Source organism: Paramacrobiotus metropolitanus, unplaced genomic scaffold (genome assembly GCF_019649055.1).
Source record: "Paramacrobiotus metropolitanus isolate TYO unplaced genomic scaffold, Prichtersi_v1.0 Parri_scaffold0000064, whole genome shotgun sequence".
Taxonomy (NCBI): Eukaryota; Metazoa; Tardigrada; class Eutardigrada; order Parachela; family Macrobiotidae; genus Paramacrobiotus; species Paramacrobiotus metropolitanus.
In genome coordinates this window covers 344,316-366,182 of record NW_026570284.1, presented here as the reverse complement: position 1 = coordinate 366,182, position 21,867 = coordinate 344,316, and the positions used below count along the sequence as shown (strand labels likewise).

General features: G+C 40.4%; 1 protein-coding gene across 5 annotated transcripts; it reads left to right on the top strand.

Moving 5' to 3' along the window:
* The first annotated feature begins 1,183 nt into the window (after positions 1 to 1,183).
* On the top strand, positions 1,184 to 21,717 carry LOC129593849 (netrin receptor UNC5C-like). 5 transcript variants are annotated; one of them, XM_055490328.1, is made up of 17 exons: positions 1,184 to 1,444; positions 13,672 to 13,946; positions 14,173 to 14,269; positions 14,723 to 15,007; positions 15,966 to 16,133; positions 16,295 to 16,324; positions 16,806 to 16,970; positions 17,055 to 17,141; positions 17,530 to 17,685; positions 18,259 to 18,327; positions 18,533 to 18,651; positions 18,993 to 19,115; positions 19,239 to 19,566; positions 19,919 to 20,325; positions 20,580 to 20,900; positions 21,100 to 21,293; positions 21,374 to 21,717. In XM_055490328.1, exons 1-17 carry the CDS (start codon positions 1,342 to 1,344, stop codon positions 21,543 to 21,545), a joined length of 3,099 nt encoding a protein of 1,032 aa, XP_055346303.1. In that variant the 5' UTR covers positions 1,184 to 1,341; the 3' UTR covers positions 21,546 to 21,717. The 5 variants fall into 5 exon arrangements, with proteins under 5 accessions (XP_055346303.1, XP_055346304.1, XP_055346306.1 ...); XM_055490330.1 differs by lacking the exon at positions 1,184 to 1,444 and adding an exon at positions 12,306 to 12,660; XM_055490329.1 differs by lacking the exon at positions 16,295 to 16,324.
* The last annotated feature ends 150 nt before the right edge of the window (positions 21,718 to 21,867 follow it).

Sequence of the window (21,867 nt, the reverse complement as noted above, 5' to 3'; positions counted from 1 at the left end):
CTAGCACATACAGATTATGGATGATTAGATGAAGATGATGAAATTGTGTCCTGATCCATGATTGCCCCAAATTCTCCAAAATTAGAAGAAAATGTGTCAACGTCTTACCGTATACAGACATTATATCGGTACATATCGTATCCCATATGGACCGCTGCGGGCAATAAAAATTTTGAGCAATAAATGCATTCAAGTACGTACTGCCAGTATATTTTACTTACCTACTTTATTTTATTCACTTTTTACTTGAAAGGTGCGTACATACATACTTCAGGTTCTCGTAACGTTTTGCAAACTGCTGATGACTGCGACTGATGACACCGGTTTTAAAAAAACACATCCTAACGGAAACTGTCCACACCGGGAATTAATATGTCAAGATGCGTGGCTGTAATATTTTCTTTACGACACTTCCGGCCAAGTTTTCCCCTGATGCCTTGCTTCACATGAGACAATACGTTAAGCGGTCTGCCGGCAGACATATCGATGCCCAAGTGTACACTTTTACCTGTTTGTCCGCTATTCTGTTCCAAACCAGATTTCAATGGATAAATACCCCTTCTCGCTGGCAAATCTAATGAATTCAATGCTTTGAAAGTCAACATAAAAGCCAAAGCAAACATGTTGACTAAAGCTAACAATATCTGGATCCAAGTGAGGCCCTATCAGTGTGCAAACGATCAAACGATCTACGAAAACCTATTATGGTGTATTATTATTTTTTGTCTCTTTCGCTGCCCTGTCTGTAGTGTCAACGTTCCGGCGTTCTGGACATGAATACGTAACAGTGAAAAACAGACCGTTTATGCCGCTAAAAAGAGCGAGTGATAAATGGTTTTAACCCTTTTGACTTCTTTAAGCAAATGTCTTTTTCCGATCAAAATATAGGAATTCACGAGAGACGCCGATCTGTCCATTACTGGCGTTTCTGACAAAATCCATGGCAAATTGCATACCACATATGCATACGTATGTACAGCGTTTTGAAAACCGCATTTTTAATCCGTTTGGGTGGTCGGTGGAAGCTGGCTGGCGGGTTGAGTGGATTACGTTTAAAATACACTGGAGCGATCAGCACGCACCGCCTTCCTGCGCGAGCTAGCCAATAGCAGGCGTGCGACCACTCTGACGTCACGTTACTGGCAGCTTAACAAAAAGAACCGCCGCGTATCGGTCTCAGTTGATGCTTGCCACACGCTGTCTTCACTCAACGCCACACATGCAATCGCAGACAAAAATTTACATGTTGAACTGAGGGAAGTTTATTTTGCCAGACATCGCTTCGTAAACATTATGCTTTTATCCAACGATTTCCGGTAATCGTAACAGCACAACACACATATGAATATGGATAATCCACGTTGGCCATTCGCCCGGCGCGGCTACCTGTTCGTTGCCCTTGTACATCTTCTTTGTGGAAATCTGGAGCAAGGAAGCTGTGACGGTGAGCAAGAATGCAAGATGACTATTATTTACCGCAGCGTAAATTGTCCCTGCAGCGCGCTATATGTAGGAATTGATGTGTGATCAAATAATTGACAACAGGAGATTCTGGATGAATCTCTCCCGGGTGTATGCCGTGTTAATGCACTAACGCCGGTAGCAGTGCGGGATGAGTCGAGGCATCAGTGCCGGTTTTGTTATTGTGTTAGGGATCATCTGGAGCAGGGCCGGGGTTGGCGTGCCCATGCAGGCATGGTGGCTGTTAATGTGTGCACCTCTAGATTATATCACCAGGCGCATTCAATCTGTGTTGAGCGCGCGGAGTGATTACAGTCACATCAGAGGATTAACTTCCACAGCGCCGGGCTTTCGGCTAGGCAGAATTAGAAAATAATCGCGATTACTAGACAAATGTCGCCATGTTTGAAGAACTGCATGCGGCAGGGTTTTTGATGTGCGAATGATTTATTCAGGTTGAAACAGAAGCATACGCTAGGGACGCCGCACAATCATTGTACTACAATGGCACGCAGAAACTGCGTTATGTAATCCGTGTTACGTGCATATGGATTTGCAGTTAACAAAAACCGGGATTTGTGTGATTTATTTATAGCGAATAAAGTGAAGTGTCGGCTTAGTTCGCGTAAACCTGTAATGTTATGACGTAAAATAGATATTTGCTTACAGTATTTCAGGAAGATAGAATGAAGTTTTACTATCATTTTTACGTACTAATTTTATTTTCTGTGAAAATTTAAATAGCGTACTAATTTTCATTGCTAAAGTTTAATATTGTGAATGTTTTGCCAATATCCATTGCTTTTAGACAAAAGCTACTAAGGTAAGTATATTACGGAGAAAAGGAACGCGGGGTCAGATAAGCAGCCGGAAAATGGTCTTTTCAATTCGGATAAAATTATGAGAAGCGTCTGTTGAGGCGAGTTGAATAGGTAGATGCTACTTGTTAGTCAGGCTGAAGAGAGCACTCTGGAGTGGGGTTTTCAATTCAGTCAAGAGATCGGTTCAACAACAAGGATATCAGACCACTGCCAGCGAACAAACGCTAGTCAACAAGTCAGGTGAATATATATCTGTACTGAATTAGTTGCATCTGGAAAAGTGGATAAAGTGACCGAGTTTAGCCCAGATTATCCCTCATAGATCATTGTACGCTGCGGTTAGCCATTTTCCACCACGAGAGCACATTCAGATTTAGTGTACATATAAAACCTTGACAATTGTAACCTGGGATACAATTTAATCAATCATCAGTGCGGAGATTTGTATAAGCTGTCCAAAGTGCGCAATATATGGGAAAGACACTCTCTGGTCATGATGCCGATTCTGTGAGATGCAGACCAAACAGGTTTCTCCATTATGATGAAATTAACAATCCAACATATCAGCTTTACGCTGTCCATTCACGGATAGTGGCCGTAAAAACCAAAATTTCATTAACTCTCAAGTGGACCCACTTGAACGGTTAGGTTTCGTCTGTGCTCTGCATGTAACCGATATTCCCTAGCTCGATCTGGGCATTTTGTATTCATTTTACTACGTCCTGACAATCAGGTCAAATCAGTGCATCTGGCTGACGTAAAAATGCCAAACGCGAACAGGTGTGCGTTGCGTATGATATTGTGTTACGAAGAACGCTTTATGTGGTTTTGCGTAGGTATGCGCATATATGAATACGATTTCTTAAGTTGTATCGGATTACAATTACATATGTATTCACATCATCACATGCGTTATATATAAAATTTCAGTTTCTGGTATTTCTTCCTTAAAGTTTTTCCATGGTCGAAATTGTAACAATGTTCTTTGTATTAAAACAGTACTTTGTTTCATTATTGAGATTTTTAAGACACTAAGTATGGACTTATTTTTGGAACACCTGTTACACAGCAAAGTAGTTCCGTACCGGCGAATAATAATTATGGTATTATTTTCGACCATTGAAGTAGCTTCTGCAGCCTGTCGGCAAGCGGCAATTTTCGTTTTGGAATTGATAAAGATCCTTAATTATGTACTTATCCGCTTTTCAAGACAAGTCGTGGAAAATTGCTGTGACTGGTGCACTGACGCACTATCGCGATCAGTTCTATCAACGGTCAATGCGGAATATCTGCCATCAGTGCCCATCACCGCATATTAGATGGCCCTCTCAAGCGCAAGCCCAACGGTGGAAAGAAAAGATGATTGGGAAGTGAATCTTGCCTTTTATCTTTAAGCAATTTACTCGCCAATCTACTCTCTCTACTCGTGAGCAGGGGCTTGAGCGATAATTATAAGCTTACATTTGAGCCGTGCCCGGCCAATGTGACCCCATACCTGGACGCAGTCCGGTGATCCGTATAGTGAAAGATCTTCCGATGATCAAACTGTCATATTATTCTCTTTTGTTTGAACGCCGAATATGCATGATCCACTGCTTCTGAGTTGTGACCTCCCTTCGCGGTAGAAGCCATAATTTCTCTCTTTTAGACTTTTGAGAGAAGAACATCTAGATAGCGATTTTCAACCGGCAAGATGTTGAGAATGCCGGGCAATTGCTTGCTCCGCACCCTTGACTGACCAGTGGCTAACTGCATATACATGTACGCTCCCGTGTGCGCGTATATATATTTTGACCATTATCGACGCTGTGCCTGGTTGGATACCAAATTACCTATAATAACAATTTCACTGTACGCGCTCGTATTTCGCCGGTCAGCCGCGGTAACAAGTCATGCTGTGCCGCTACACAGAGGAAACCGATACAGTAATGTTCGTTTAGTAATAATTTTGGCCATATATGTATATGTGTCAGTTTTTTTTCCGCGCGACCAAATAATGCAGATTTTTTCCCACGGTTGTGATGTTTTGAATGCCTGCGGACGGTTGAAACTTGACATGCTATCGGCTACAATGACATCCAACAGCACGGACATAATAAATCTGCCTTTGAATAAAATCAGCATGTTTTTTGGACAGCTCGCTATATGAATAGGCTTAACTTGTCTGTTTTGCATAACCTAGATTTTAGTTACTTAGTTCGCGGCGATTACATTCAAGCGTGTGGCATAAAAAGTGTGTTACTGCACATTGTACAGTGTATAATCCGGTGAATATAAACTGTGGTTGCAGCAGTTTTAAAATATCCGATTGGTGCAACATGCGATTGTAGCGGTAATAATGCGCCAACAAACGTTTGAAAATCAAGTATGTTGCAACAGATCACAAACAATTTTACAGTTTTTATTGATAAATAAATGAGGCGACAACAGTTGTTAATTAAGCTCCTTAACGACGTTAAGGTCATCCTTAGAACTTCACCGGTTCGCCGAGGTGAACAGCACCGGGACAGCAAGGTAATTATAGGGCATTTGCATGCATGTGTCCTGACGTTTAGGTCATCCTTAAATATTTTCCATGTTACTGCCGGCAGCCGGAGATGATTTCCACCAAATCGACAATCACTGATTAGACGCGCATGCCGGCTAATACTACACTATGCAACCATACATACGCAGTCGCAAAGAGAATTATTGCTTAATAGTTGAGTAACATCCTGCCGGTTGCCGGACATCTGGTCATCGGGCAATTTTCCGTTTAAAAATAAATAGTTACAACTGCCACAAAACTCGATGTGGGCGTTGTCCACCCAGAGAGGCCGGGTCGGTTACGATGTAAGTGCATATTAAAATTTCTATGAACGGGGATATCTTACTGACAGGCGTCTCTTCTTGGCTTATATGCATTTGCTGCATTCGAGGTGAACGGTGATTCTTGTCCTTTGTTCAGCTGCCATTGATGCCCTTTCAACACGGGGACGACGGAATGAGAATTTCTTATAAAATACAATCACATTAGGCAGGGATTAGGAGATTAGCTCCCAGTGCCGCGTATGCCGAATAAACATTCATGGCCGGACACTGGTCATCCGTCGATGGGTCTGTGCAGACTGCAGACGCCGGCTATGATCCACTTCCAGAACGTTTTCGGTATAATTTTCCTCCGTACTTGAAGAGAAATTACTTACCGTTAGGTCAAATTATCTGCCGGATTAACGCGACGGTCAAGAATTCCCTTCTTGCTTTTAGGTTAACAATTATATGCGAAAATTCTCGTATAAATATTAACGTATGTATCTTGTGTTAATTTAAACCATTCCGATGGTCAGTAATAAGAATTGTGTTATTAGTTGCCAACATTTAAATTGCTGTTATTATGTAGTATTAAGTTTAATTACATCTATAGAAGTAGTTATACGTATTGTTTAATATGTACAGTGCATTGATAAGTAATTGAAACGTTTAAAAGTTAAAATCAGTGCCGATATTAGCGTCGCCGTGTTTTGCTCTACAGTGTAGAAGACTGATGACCGTGGTCAGTCATGATGGACAGGGCCGAAAAATGTTTGTCATTATCTTTCTCATTTAAAATTCTTGAAAATTAAGTTTCAAGAACTTCTCCACTATAAAGCATAGTAGGCCATGACAACTGCTCAGAACCAGATTTTCGATCATGTCATCTGCAATTATTTTGAAAATTGCCAGTGCCTGCACATCTGGAAATTCCATTGAGTAATTTTTATGTTATTTCTTGTAGACATATCATCAGTGTGTTTATTTTATGTCAACACCCTTGTCACCGTCTGTCCGTCAAGTTTCAAATGTTCTCTTATATACAGGCCTGGTGGAAGGAAATTCGTATTGTTCTCATGTTGAGCTGGATAAGAGTGGCGATCAGTAGATATTGCTGAAGATTCCGTCTGTAACACGAATAAACCGGCAATAATATATACAAAAGACGGGAAAGATTTTCTTCGATAGAGTCAAGTAATTGACTTTTGATGATCATGTCGCAGCCCATCACTGTAGTCGACCGGTGCTGCGACGTTGCAGCAATACAAAAGATAACAATACGACAAGTGAATCATCCCGCTACGCATCAGCGTATCTGTTTATTGTTTTTGTCCACCTGCTTTTGTTTGTTTTGAAAACTCACTGTCATCGTTAATCTTCGCTCAGTGGTTGTCGAATATCGAATTTTCGTGTGGCGCAATATGAATTCAGCTGATGCGATAGTAGTATTATTGATTTTATTCGATTTGTTTTTGCATTTTATACTAACGATTAACTAATCTATATTATTTTATTTGCTTTATTTCATGGAAAAAAGTTAAGCGAAATATAAGAATTTAAGCGTGGTGGGGAAGTAAAGTTTTCGCTTTTTACAGTTTGATGGTTTTCTCTAGCAACATTTAGTAGTAATCAGATGCGTATTGCGCGGCGTGTGTACTAATCTGACAAGTGACAATTTTGTGCACACGTGGGTAATTTATGGATGGCGTTAAAAAACCAATGCTGCGTAATTTTACGAAGACGAAGACACAGCGCATCCGTCTGAGAACAGCAATATATTATTTTATTCGGCCCAAATTCGGGGCGTTCACACTGTGCATTAGCTGTAAAATGGCGGTTTATTGAAAATTTATTTGGAGGCAACGCTGGCGTCTGTGTTGTTAAATATTATGACTACTTTTTTGGACATTAGCAAATGGCAGTAAATATTACTGCTATTTAGTTTCTGGCCACATTTTTAGTGCTTTTTATTGTTATTTGCTAGCATTTATCACTACTGCACTCGAATACGCTACCTATCTCTCCAATCTAAATATTGTAATGATTTTCTACATTATACGTGCACTATTTCTGTCATTTTTACTGCTAAATAATTTCATTAACGAGAAACTGTACAAGAAAATTGTTATCTATTCATGGATGCGATCCGGTAGTGGTCATTAACGAAAATTTTGGTAGATGTTAAATGACTGTAAGCGTAACAAGATACTGTTAACCTTTTGTTTGAATGTCACGCGGCAAAGTTTCAGCAAGAAAAACACACTAGGAAGATCGTGCCGCTTGTTATTGTTGTACTGGCCTGTGATTTATTACTTTTCGGCAAGAGCCTGTAGTCAACCTGTTGAAACTGGATCCCTGCAGATGATCGGGAGCAAATCATAGCAGCTTGGTCTGATTACTTTGAAGTCCCGAATCGCACTTGCCGGCTGTGCAAACGACGTCGGTATCGGTACCTTGTGACATATTATACAGGCTGCTTAGAATACTGCATTATGCATAGAAAGACGCGTCTTTTGTAATTTATTCTAATCCCAGTATTCACAGTAAAATTTTAACTGCAAAACATGAAAATTTGTACTGCCATTAAGATGGTATATTTTGTCAGATGATCCGAAAAAGAGGGACCTTAAGCATAGACGATATCCACCACATATGTTTCGAATGAGCGGAGTTGTGTAACATATACAGCCGTAAAGAAGAGAGTGGACATCTTTATGATGGTGTTTGCATAGTTTTATAAAATTTATTACCGCTGTTTATGACCCATGTCCACTGCCGGTTTACCGCAGTTTTCTTCAGAGGCTCTACCCCGGCTTTAGTTTGAATTTGGCGATGGTTTAAATGTCTTGGTAATCCAAGTATTCACTGAAAACGGAAATCAGTATCTTACTTATTGTCTGCGCTTAATAAATTTACCGTCTAAAGCATAATTAGGCATAATTATACGAAGTAAACATTTGGATGTTCAATCGTCTGGCATTTTCAGAATTACTTTATTAATCAGGGCATTACTACAATTTCAGTGCAGCTTTTTTTTTCTCGATAGTTCTCGATTTTCTCTTTTCGGAACAAAGATGCACAAGGCCAATCTGTATATGAGATTAATTAATACATAAGCGTATAGTTCTGTCATCTTGTACGGATATTGTTCAGATTAACAAAGCGCATATTAAACAATACGCCGATGATCTGCCGTTAATACATTTATGAGCGCAAGCGTTAAATTAATTAACAGAGATTTGGCTACATGTATCAAATATGTCCACATACGCCGGCTGTCAATCGAAACTGTGTACATCAATAAAGATGGATTTAATAGCTGCCAGGGGAATATAATATGCACTCGATCTATACTTCTATGGCATGTTCAATGTTTCCTCCGATTCCCATTTTGTGGCTTCCACGAATGGTCTAATCTATGCCACCAAGATACCGGCTGCCCCGTAAAATCCACTGTAAAATTATGTTTAGGAAGTTGCTCATATCAATTTTGCAATCCTGTCATTATTTAATGGAGAGTCCGTTGCATATTGCGGCGAATGGACAGTTGCACACTCTTCGCCTCATTGCCCCGCGTGGATTCCAAAGCGCCCCATATTCACTGTTAATTTGACCTGGCCAGAACGGGCGTTGCCCTCCCAAATACACGTTCTCTTCTTCCACAAAACACCGTGCACGAATTTCCCACCCTGCTATTGTATTCTTCCGAACGCTGATATGCAGTTTTTAATTTCGAGCAGTTTCTCACGATTAATCTAATTTGCTTTTGCCAGTTTATAAATGAGTATTCGCGTGCAAAACTACGTACAGTATTTTCGAAAATTTATGATCGAATTATGTGTTTCTTTCACAATGCGTATGCTGTTAAAAATTACAGTATTAGTGCTTCGTAAAAAGCTTTAAAAATTTATATGCACTTTTCCCTGATGTGCCAAAGACGAAAAGAGCTAAAACCGGCTGAGTAAGCAGCCGGAAAGAGTGCATCCGCGGGTTTATGCAGCAGAACTAAAACCGTCAACATCTGCTTAACCGGTCATCTGTCTTGTCGTGTCTATATCGTTTTCCCATCTTAATTCCATGGTCAAAGTAGTAAATTTGAATTTTGAATTGCAAATCCCTAGAGTGGATTTTTGAGCAAATGTGTGCAGCAGCTATGATGAATGCTCCTGTACACTGTATACACACATATGTTGGGGTTGCATCTGCGGGTTACGGTGTGTCAGACCCCAAGCAACAGTCATATATTTATGGATGCTGCCAGCACAGCTACCGGTTGACAAACAAACTCATAATGCTAATCAGCTGGCTGGTGTATTATATACATTCTCATGCCGGGTCTGGACCGAGTCCGTCTGTCGTCCCGCTAAGTGGCTGATAATCAGCCGGACTCTTGTGGCCTCATTTTGCAACTGCTTTACAATTTTGCGCTGTACGGAGTTTTGAGTGTATTAATATACTGCTGTGCATATTGGTGAGAAGCGGACAGGTCGGCTGGACAGTGTCCATCCGAATTTGTTTACTCTACTGATCAATGCTGTACAGTGCGTCTAGACAAATAATGCCAAGTTTAGAGAGAATAGGACTGAATAGCCACTGATTATGCTGATACAATAAGCTCTTCCGTCGATCAACACCGCTATGAATTAATGACGCTATGATGCCAGAATTTTTGTATTACGATATTTATTGTAGGCATTGTCGCGATATTTTTTGTTGTTGTATGCAATCATGGTTTACGATAATGGCCAAAATCGGCTAATTATCGGTTTCTTAAGCTCAAGTGTAAATGGCGTTTCGCTTGTACAAGTATCAATAAAGTTTAAGATGTCAAAATAACTTTGCATAACTTGACATAAGTTATATATTTATAAATCGTATAAATAATGCCTCATAAAGAATATCTTCAAGTTTGGACATAGAAATACGTTACATAAACACCAGAATGTTGAATATGAGGCATTACACGAAAGCAACCATAAACTTTATGCCGAATATTTTTATTTGGCTATCTTAATTAACGTATTTTTATTGCCGTACAGGGTAAAATATTTGTAAGCCGCCTTCTGGCTCCGCCAACCTCCCATGGTCAGCTGGCAAAATATTTTCTCTGGATTAGATCTAGTGCCGTTCGTTAGCCCTTTTGTGGAGCAGGCACCGCGTCGCCGTTAATTGGGTCTCGACTTTTTACCTAATTATCAATCATTTTCATGTCATTAAAAGAGCAATTTCGTCCCAGACTACTTGATGTGGCCTGCCGATAAAGAAACGAGGACACTTTTCCGGGGCCTGACGTTTCGGATGCCTTTTATTTAATTAATGGCAGTCGCGCGTATATATATGTGCACGCTGTTGACCAGACTCTGTCCGGTTATGATGAGGACGCTCGGAGAATATATTTACAACGTTTGCCGGATAGATTTTCCTTACAGATTAGACAGACTGCTCCTTGCACCAGCCCCGCGTCCACTTAGAAAGATTTTCTTGCCGGCAGATAGACGACGACGGCTCATCTAGATAAATGCATAAGATGTGGGTTCTGGTGCCAGGGCTAAAACCGGCGACATTTATATATGCTCATATATAATATACACAATACAATATATATATTTGTGTGTCCTGTCTAACTCTGTCTTCTAATCTAACCCAGTTCATCTTAATGATTTTAGCATAAGCATTCTGGGACACAACCAACTTGGGCGCTGTGCTCTTTTGATATTTCACAAGAGATAAAAAGCGCTTTTAATGGTTAGTAATTTTCTTCTTATGCCATGCGGAATTCCCATAATAAGTAGTATTATGGCGGTTGCAGTGCCATATGGCTGGCGTACCGAAAACTGGTCAGTTTAGATCGTTAAGGAACAAAATTATACTTAAGCGTTCAAGCTACAATTCGCATTTAAGCTATCCATTTAATAAAGTGTTCTTTATTTCTGCATAATTTATTACGATACTACCAGGCCACACTGAGGACACAGTGATCAAGAGTCAGCCAGTTATAACGCTAACTAATTAATTAATTAGATAAGACTATTTTCTTGCGATAATCCAGTACGAAGTGGATTAAAAAATAATGAACTGACCAGTTCTCACTCTTGTTTCGGGACGTTTTTATTGTCAATTACGCATTGACTCACTTGTGTTTGGTTGATTAGATGAGAACAATGTGTTAGTGGTGGCCAGCTCACTGATGCGTCGTCTACTTCAGTAAGCTAATGCGTTGCGGCATTAATTCTCAACAGTTGCTGTCGAAACAGAGTGCATAAATAAATCTTCAGAAGCAAAGATTTTAAAAGTGGAAAACAATTTGCTGTGAGTAAGGGTGTTGAGAAGCATGAGAAATCATATTTATTTATGAATTGGGCACGCCCGTGCGCTTATTCATAACAAAAATTGCTTTATGAAATATTTACTTATTAAAAAATTAACGGTTATTATTTACGTATACTGACCCTGAAATCAATAAAGTTATATTCTTTTAACTGTAAATTTCTGATTTTGAACTATGTTAATGTTTCTAAATGCTTTTCGAATTTAAAATAACTTCTGACATTAAAGGGTGAACATAGTTGTTTACGTCAAATCCGAGCCCGGCAAATTGCTCGGCAAATGTTTTCACTGGTTGCTGCATTTCCGATTACCCATATAATATGAATTATTATGTTCCCCGTGATATATTCCCATCATCATGAGTAATCGACATATCGTAAATATGGCCGTTACGCCAGCACCGCAATCCCGGTTCCGTCTGATGATCCCCCTCGTTATTATGCAATAGTGAACTTCCACAGTATAAATGAGTTATTATTTACTAAGTTGATTATTCGAGCATTAGTGGATGATAATCGGTGCTTAATGAAGCTCTTGTCTATTGTATCGAAATTGTTGGGGCAACCGGGGAGGACACTTGAACTGGCCGGCCCCGGCTCTTCTGTGCATGTGTAGATATATGCAGAACAAGGGAAGCCCCAGCAATTCCCAGCCGAATCCCGCCCAGATTGACTGCAGCGATTCTCTTTCAATAAAAGCGATTTGTTATGCTAGAGCAATATAGCCGGCACTGCTACCGCAGTAGCCTGTGAGCATTTCAAGATCACTCTCTCCGTCTCCGGCGCATATGAATCATTTTCTTGAACAGTCAAACGCTAATGTCTGGTCTAATCTGTAACAATAATTCGATTACTTACTCCCATCTGCTGACATTAATAATATTTTGGGGATTTAACACAAGCGGCGTATATATGAATATTTCGTTCTTGCATCTATACGTTTAGACGTGCATTTAATTGGAGGTGTTATTTGGCACAGTGTCCTTGTTGACGGTCGTTGGAATGATTGACCATTACATTTTTTATATATTCTCCGGCTAACCGTGGAATTTGGTTTAAAGCATGTTAAGTGGTTGATTTTCTCGGCGTTTTTCTCCAATTATTATTGCTCCGCGTGCCCCATATAAATATCAATCAAAAAAGCGTCGCTGCGTCCTCGAGATTCCTCAGTGATACATGTGTACGGCGTTTTTTTGACAGCTGACGATCTGAGACATGCTTAAGGATGGGGTGGTGGAGGATATTCGCACTCTTGACATTAGGTATATCATCCTCATCAAGTAGCGCATACACACATACACGCGATATACAGTATATACCCGGTATATTCTTATACTAGGGTAGATTAAGTTATCTTGTTGTTTTCTGTCGTGTCTTACTGACAGTTGACACAATTATTATACGGTTATATTGATTTGAAATGCTGCCGGAGCTGTGTGTGCGTATGTATATAGGCAGCGTTTTTAAGTTGAGCGTTTTTCTGCTTTATAATACTTGTGATCAACCTAGTTTTGTCAAGTGTGATATGGAGAGGGAATAGCGATCTTTATGCAGACAGCAGCTAGCAGCCACGCCAGCCATGAGTCTATTGATTTAGCTTTGACAAATTGTTTAAAATCATTTGCCTGAAAATAGGCAGGATGTGTTTATCATCCACGGGATTTGTTTGCATTTTGTACAGATTTCCTAATGCCTATACACTTTTCCTTTTCTTGATCGCTTTTCAAGGAAGTAAGTGCAGTAGTCAGCGTTTAGCGGGTGATGTTTGGTCATTCTGGTCAGATTCGGGAGATTGTCGTTAAATGCAGACGGCTAATAGCTGCTGTTAGTTGTTTTTTCTCTGGTTATGTAGAATACTTCCGGTCGATATTGTTGTGCATTTCCGGTCAACCTACATTTGCTAAAATGTGTTGCAAACACGAGTGTAACCGGCAAAACTTATCTTGCTGCCGGCATCAAAGCAGATGCTTAGCGTACTATATAATTGCAAAAAGCCTTATGCAATGTATGAATAAATATATTAACCTATTTCACAAGCGTCTCATACAGTAAATTATTGCAACCAGTAACCGGCCATTCTTGTAATTTGTTCCGGTATAAAATAAATATCGCATCAACACTGATTATCCCAACGTCCAGTTATTTTTAGTAATCACTTCAAAAATAAAATTTACTTTGCATAAAAATGCCGTGATGACAAAAAAAACTTCGAATGTGGTACGTATTTTTCTGAGCGGAGAACCATTAATCGATGCATGCTATTTATATTGTAGCAGTTGGCGGGGGGTATTTACTGGATCCACTGCCGACGGACGGAACGTTCGATGCCACGAAGACCCCACAATTCACACAGCATCCGGAAGATACCTACATTAGTACAAAAAACAAAGTGGCCACCCTGACATGCAGTGCCCGCTATGCGTCGCAGGTCAACTTCAAATGCAACGACGAATGGGTGCGGCCCAAGTCGGTACGCAGTGATGTGCGAGTGGACCCGCAGACCGGTGCGCGGATTATTGACTCGGAGATTACGGTCACCCGCAGCCAGGTGCGCAATTTCCCATAATATACAGATGCAGTCCCCATCTTGACCTCGATTCAATTTTTGCGTAATCACCATCCCGGCGTGCGCGCGCGCTGATCACAATATGTGAAATCTAATCCGTCGTATGCATGCATGCCGGCAAAACACAATTACATATTGTGTAGTCCCACGGTTTTTCTTATAAGGGGATTCAATTATGATATATCCTCAATTTTTCTTGCGTTTATAGGTCGAGGAATACTTTGAGGTGTACCGGTGTGCGTGCGTGGCCTGGTCCGGCCCGAAGACCGTAGTGGAAAGTCAGAAGGCGAAGGTTCAAATTGCTTGTAAGCAAATAAAAACGATACGCTCGTTTTTTATGTCTTTACTTATAACAAGCAAAAATTGTAGCATATTTGTATGAAAAACTGTAATACGGTAAACGATACAGAGATAAAAAAGGAACAGCAAACATAACATGACTAGTGAAACATCGTTTTTTTAATTTCTCGAAAGATATTTTGTATATTCCGCAGTCAGTAATTTTTATATAATATGTAACTTGGCAAATATTCTTCTTTATAAATGGGCATTATTGGGTTATCAGAAAAGGACATAAGTATTGTTTTACGATTCCTATGCGGATCTTTCGGGTAAAAACTTGTTTTATTTTTTTAAAGCAGAAATGCTTATCGATGTTTTTAACTTGGATCGATACAAGTCTTCCGAATCGCTAATCTCCTAATGGAATAAATATGTTCAGCACACAGGTCAAAGTTGTTTGTTGTTCTTTTTCTTAGACTTACGGAAGCAGTTCCCGCGTGAACCCGTCCATACGTCCATCGAAGCCGGTTATCCGGTACAGTTGCAATGCTTACCGCCTGAGGGCGCCCCGATGCCGGAAGTGTTTTGGTTACGTGACGGTGATCCCATCGATCCGGCTAAAGATACAAATTTCATCATTTCCAATGATGGGGCATTAATTCTCCATCAGGCCCGGCTGGCCGATGCGGGGAACTATACGTGTGGAGCGAAAAACATTGCCAGTCGGCGACTGAGTGCGTCGGCCATCCTCACTGTTTACGGTATGTAAATAACCGCGACGCGTAGACGTAATGTCCATCTTATTGCTATTAAATGCGCCGCAGATTGAATTTCACTGTGAGCTAACGAACACGGCAATAAATTCACTCGTAAGATTTCTACACATTCAATTAGATATTTGATCATTCGATATACTCTTTTTAGTGAATTTCTGCTTATTACACAAACTAATTTCGGATTTAAAACGGTATGCACAAAATGCTTCCATAAATTTTTCTGCTCTAATTGGGGCATATTTTTTTCTTTTTATTGGAGTGATTTACCAAAATTACCCACGCGAGAAATTTTTTGCTTTTGTCATCCAGTTTTCTTGGGTCCCTTTTTGTTCTATACACTAAAAATTCCGTTTAATCATCTGGTCTCCGTGGAGTAAATCTGATCATTATTTGATTAAAATTGTGGTGCATATATCCGCGTCCATTGGGCTGTCCGGCAGCTTAGGGCTCAAGTGCGCTGAGGGGGAGAAAATGCGGAGGAATTTAAGTTAACTGGATCAGTATTGATAAGGCCCATGGGAACAGCCATAGCTTGCCGGTCGATATCCGATAGCGTAGAGCGTTTTTAATATTTACGACAACACGACTATTAAAATCGCCCTGTTCATTCCAAATTTCGCTTAATGGTGAAACATTAGACACAAATTTTCTCAAGTATCAGACAATGCTTAAAGTAGTTTTAGAAAGTGATTTATTTCTTACGATCGCTTCCCAGTATTACTATGTGGCTGTGTGAATTAATGACTGCTTATACGATGAGAGGTATATTACATAAATAAATCCTCGCATAAATTAAGATTTTATCGTAATTCTAGATATGTAAGATTGATTTAAAACTTATTGCTAAACGGTAGTTTTGAATTTGTTAATTAACTGCCGGCGTTATCCATTCCATGGCGAAGTAATAACGGGTTGTAATGAATTATTTTCCCTTTTTGTACAGTAAATGGCGGATGGTCGGCATACGGTGAATGGACAGCATGCGATTCACGCTGCGGCCGCGGCATACAAAAGCGCTTCCGCTCATGCAACAATCCTGAACCATTAAATGGCGGACTACCGTGTCCCGGAAGTCCTGTGCAGAAAGCGGACTGCACTGTCATTTGTCCAGGTAAGAAAAGACTGCTGCTTGTGCAAATACCGGCATTTTTATACTGTGTGTGTGCGCCGGTGCTGCATGCTGGGTTGGTGGTCTAGTGCTGTGAATCTCACTAACGGTTTCCTGTGTGTAACCCCATTTTCACTGCACCCTTCTTTTCTCCTTCACTCCAGGCAACATAACCATTTATTTGGGAATAATAGGTATGTCGGCCCATGTTGTAATCTTGTATTTCTCACGGATTTTCACCTATTCTGCACGTCTGTGTATCATCAATTTAATTAACGTCTAACGCAGTAGCTAGTACTGTACCCTCGTTACAAACAAATATCAATAAATAAAATCTGGGTAGTGTAGAGGAATTATAGTTATTCTCAAACAATAATAAGTTTATTAGTAATTTATTTTCCCCCAGCTTTCAAACTAGAATTATTATACAATTTTCTGTTCCTACAGTAATACCGCTTACAAAACTGTATATCAAAATGTTTTGATATTGAGTAGTAATCACTGTATACAAAGAAATGCGACAAAGAAACTTAAGGTAGAAATTTTTGTAATTTTATTCACCGGCATATGAAAGATTTGAGCAAAATGTGATTCAAATTAAACTGTTGCACATACTGACTTTGCGTATAATTGTACAAACACTACTGACGTTGTTTGTCTGGTTATGTTTTGCAGCGGAAGATGGTCAGTGGTCGATGTGGTCAGAATGGTCAACATGTAATCCAGACTGTTTACGCCAGCGGCGCCGCACATGCACTAATCCGCCACCGAGTAATGGCGGTGCATACTGCAGCGGAGCGGACGTGGAGACCAGCAACTGTACCGGTGGAATGTGCCGGCGTAAGTTCTAACCTCGACCCCCAATAAAACTAAACGCATACTTGTCAATTTACAAAAGCCATTAGAAAGCTCTCTTTTTTACAGCCGATCATCTGCGCCGGTACGATAAAGGCGGCAACAGTCTCTACAATAAATTTGCCGGTGTTATCGACGAAATTGAAGCGGAAATCGGTAAATTATCTACTTCAAAGCCGTTCTCCTCGTTAGACGTATTTATATTATGGAAATTTTCCATTAAGTAAAGTTGTCGGTTTGTATCTTGACCTTTTTTACCAATTTACGGCGACTGCCAAATACGCGCATTATATCGATCCGCTGGTGAGGTCAGCCGCGGAAGCCGGGCATGCATGCGCGCTTGGTCCGAATCATCAACAACTTCCGGCGACTTTTAAATACTCATTCCATTTTATCTGCACCATCTTAGTCTATTACTGTCTAACATAGAGAGAAATTACTTACACACAGAGACAGTTACAGTGCTCTTCTGAATCATGTTATGTTCAAGTCGATTTACTTGTTTGATATGCGGTTGAAGTTCCCCCCTTCTTTATCGGCACAGATGATCCAAAGCAAATTGACCAAGATGTGCCTAAATCAACGTGGCGGATGTATGTCGGTATCGGAGCGGCCACGGCGACCATCATCCTCCTGCTGGCCGTTATTGTCATCGTTGTCCGACGGAAACGCAATCAGCCCATCTACGATCTGCCTAATGGTAGGACGACTGCACCAACATTTATCATATTCGATATTGCAACACCAAGTTTTTGCATGACATTTATCAGAATATTAAAAAAACTCATTTTTTTGCATGTCACATGAAGGTTAACGAACCCGATTAGTTGCGTAAAAAACCATATTAAAAGCCATTTATCAACCCAGCATGGAAAACAATTTCCCAGGAATGGGTTTAGCTGGGAAAGGTCACTGCCGTTTCCGGCACTTTCTAACAAAATTCGATTTTGCACATTTTTGAGAGATTTCGATTATAAATTGGGATGAGCATGTATTGCCGAATGCTTGGCCCAGTTTTGCTCATTTGGGTAGCGATATGGTAATGACGCATGCTGCTTTTAATGCATGAGGATGTGACGTGAGAAGGTCAATTTTCCGGTTGGAAAAGCCTTTTGCTTATCGTAGTGGCCTGGTCCAGTGTGTTTCTCTGCTGATGCGAGCATACAGCCGTCTTAGATTTCCGCTGCTTGTTTAAGAGTTGTATAAGATCCGCTCCGCTTTTAACTATCCTTTCCAATGAGTGTAATCTTATATTCTAAATTTTCCTCTGCAGTGGATCTCTATTCTCCTCATCTGACCAAACCTCTCTTTTATCCAGAACATAACCATCTTTTTCTCGAAGGTATAATATTCCATAATAAATCAACGAAATTGGCCAAATACAGCACGTGGTGATTGTTATTAATTATCAAATATACAGATAGGTTTCTCAAAGGTTTTTTATATTATAATTCTGATTAACAATAATCCATTAACTAATTCCAAATACATTCATAAAATTATTTGGGATTTCTTCGTGCTTTAGTTTTCATTGTGGTGCTCTTTAGATAACCGGCATTACCATCCGGATATAAAGCAGCATTTGCGCATACCATGTCCACCAAATTTTTCCATGATGTTGCCGCCTTTAGGGAAAGACGGCATCCTGCTGGCAAAAACTGGGCAGGCAAGTGCACTACATGCGGCGTATTTACATATCGTTTTGAACTTGGGCAACGGCTGCATTGCTGCCAACTGCCAGCACCTTTTCTCGGACAAGCACATACAAACATGTGGGCTAGTCAAACTAAAAATAAAAAATAAATTACGTGTTATTTAAAATGATGAATTTTTATTTTGATTTCTAAGGTGGTTTGCCAGTACGTACTTGTTATATGTACATGCATGTACTGTTACTGAAAGCCTAGAACCAGTTATAAGTCTTATTTATATATCGGTAACATTTCAGCACATATTTTGACGTATGTGTGGTCACTATGCTAATGAAAATTTCTTATTTCTCTGCAGACTCTGGACAATTTCCGCGACTTACGGATCAGTCCGACTCAGACGAGCCAGAGTCCATTAATCGAGATGAATTCGAGCTGCAGATCCGAAAGTTCTATTGAAAAACCTCGCTGTGATTCACAGGTAAATAATTCTCGAAAAAGATAATTTAAGGCTTTAAGAACTCTCAGTTATTATGAAAATTGTTCAGTGATCAAAGGTGTATGTATAATAAGAAAACACATCACAAAGTAATTCTTTGATCAGGCATCATACAAAGCGTCTATACCGTCCTCCGCTAATTCCTCCACCTATGCCGAATCGGAAAGTGAACCCAGTGAACTGACACCACTGAATCCGCTCATTGCCACGGATTCTCAGCAGTCGTTCGCCTCCAGCACTGGCGGCATCCCGCCCCTCCTCCAGGACCCCGAGTGCATGGCGCTGTCGGTGTTGGGTTTTGCCGGTGGACAGCTGAGTGTGGATACTTCCGGTGTGCGCTTAACGGTCCCGGAGGGTTGCGTGAAAAAGAACCGGCGCGTGCAGTTCTGCTTGGGTGTCTGCCGTAATAATGCCGATCGCCCCCGGATGGCAGGTAAATAATCATGATTAAATATACAGTTTGGCGGAATATTCTAGATTGTGTGTGTACGTTCCGGCTAATTATATATGTATTGATATGTATTGATTACATATTCGCACACTCCTATTATTATTTTTATGATAATGGAATATGTATAGTTAATTCGTCCTGGTCCCCGTGGATCAGTTTTAAAATTTTATGGAGCTTCGAAAACATTTCAGATAGTCCATATGCCTAAACATTGTTGCAATGATTGCATTGATTTTTCTAGTTAATTATTCAATTTTTATTGGCATAACGTTTTTTAAGGCATTTATACGGCTTTTAAAGACCCGTATTTAATTGTACAAATTTGTTTTTCCAGAACACCAGACACTTTTAAGCCCGGTGATTTTACTGGGAACGAGTGATGCCTGCCTGGGTAAATCCGTCGTGCTGTCCTTCAACCACTGCGCGCAGATCGGCAACGCCAATAACTGGAATCTCCACGTGTGGCATAATGAATCCATCACCGAAGGCCAGGGTCAGTGGCGGAAAATGGCCATCCTGGGCCAGGAGACGATCAACACGCCGTGTTACGTCCAGCTGGACGCCAAGAAAGCCCACATTATGACCGACATCCCCGGGCGGTATGCCCTGGTCGGTCAGTCCAAGCCCAATGCGCTGGCGGTGAAGAATCTCAAGTTGGCGCTGTTTGCACCGGTCGACAAACTGCTACCGGACTATTACTTACGGATATATTGTCTGGAAGATACCAAAGATGCATTAGAAGTAAGCGGATGATTTTTCTACGGTTGCGTTATAATTGTGCATTTAGTAGAAAATTTTGTTTGCTGCATACTAAATTATAAGGAGTCAAGGACGTATATACTTGTGTACTTGTACGTACCAAGTATCTGTAGATTATACTCGCGATCGGATAAAAAATTGGAAACTTCTATCCATTATGGCATTATTGCTTATAATACTACTGTTGTTTTTTCAAGCTTTTTATGTTTTTACAAATATATGTTTTTTTATTCCAGGCTGTATGTAAACAGGAAGAGGAGCTGGGCTATTCGTTGATGGACAAAGCCCAGGTGATGCGCTTTCACGACGGCGGACGACCTTTGACCTTTTCCGTGCAAGACATTATGGATGGATGGCAGCTAAAGTCCAATGTGCAGTACCAAGAGATCCCGTTCTGCCACATTTGGTCCTGCCAGCAGAATTTTTTCCATGCCGCTTTTGCACTGGAGCCAACGATGCATCCTGTGAGGAGTTTTCCTCAGTGCTCAGTTGTTGTGCGCCAGATGGACAGCAATAATGCTCATACACTTGTCATGCAAGGAAATTCGTTTGTTCAGGTAAAAGTGTAAAACTTTTCATGTGGATTCACCACCGAGAAACACGTCATAATCAACAGAACATATTGAAAATAAATAGTGGTTATTTTTAACGTAAAAGGGTTATAAATATGGCACGCTACGTACAGAGCGGAACGCTACAGAGTACACGCACAGATACAGCTTTTTCTGTGAAATTAACTGATTGAAAATTTTATAGACAAATTCGAAACCCGTCTACGCCAATATGACCAATACAGTAAGCCGGTTTGGGTCAACCGGTGACGTCACCACCAGCAAGCAATTTTTTCGCATTCCCGCACCGGTGAGGAAAAAATTCTGTTCATTACTGGATGTACCGAAGGCTCACGGGAATGACTGGAGAATGCTCGCACAAAGAATGCAGGTTGACAGGTAAAAACCGGCGAAATTAGTTTCCTGTTATGTTTAAATTTTCTGGTGTTTACTTACACTGATCGCAACTTCTTAATCAGGTACATAAATTATTTCGCCACTAAGCCGAGTCCAACCGATCACATTCTGGATTTGTGGGAAGCGCGTAATCGCGAGGAAACGGCCTTATCGGATTTACTGGATCATCTCCGAGTGATGCAACGGACGGATGCTGTGGAGTTATTGCAGTCGAATTTGGCATGTTGGATATAGCTGTCACACAGCTGTCTGTTATTGTGCCGAAAAGTTTATGTTGTACAGCATTTTAACTAGCCTGATTGTTTTGTGAATATGTCGGATTTGGTCTAGACCAACTTTTTTTTGCATTTGTATGTACTCGTAAAATCAAAGGTGTGTATTAAATTGCATTTACACGTTTGTATGTACAAAAAGAAACAAAATAAATAAATATATATCTGAATTGCTATAATTAAGCGCACTCGTGTAAAAAAACTTTGTTGCTTTATGTGCATGTTTTTAAGTTAAATTATTACGTAAGCTGATTGTGAATTTACTGATTAAGTTTTGCTCATCG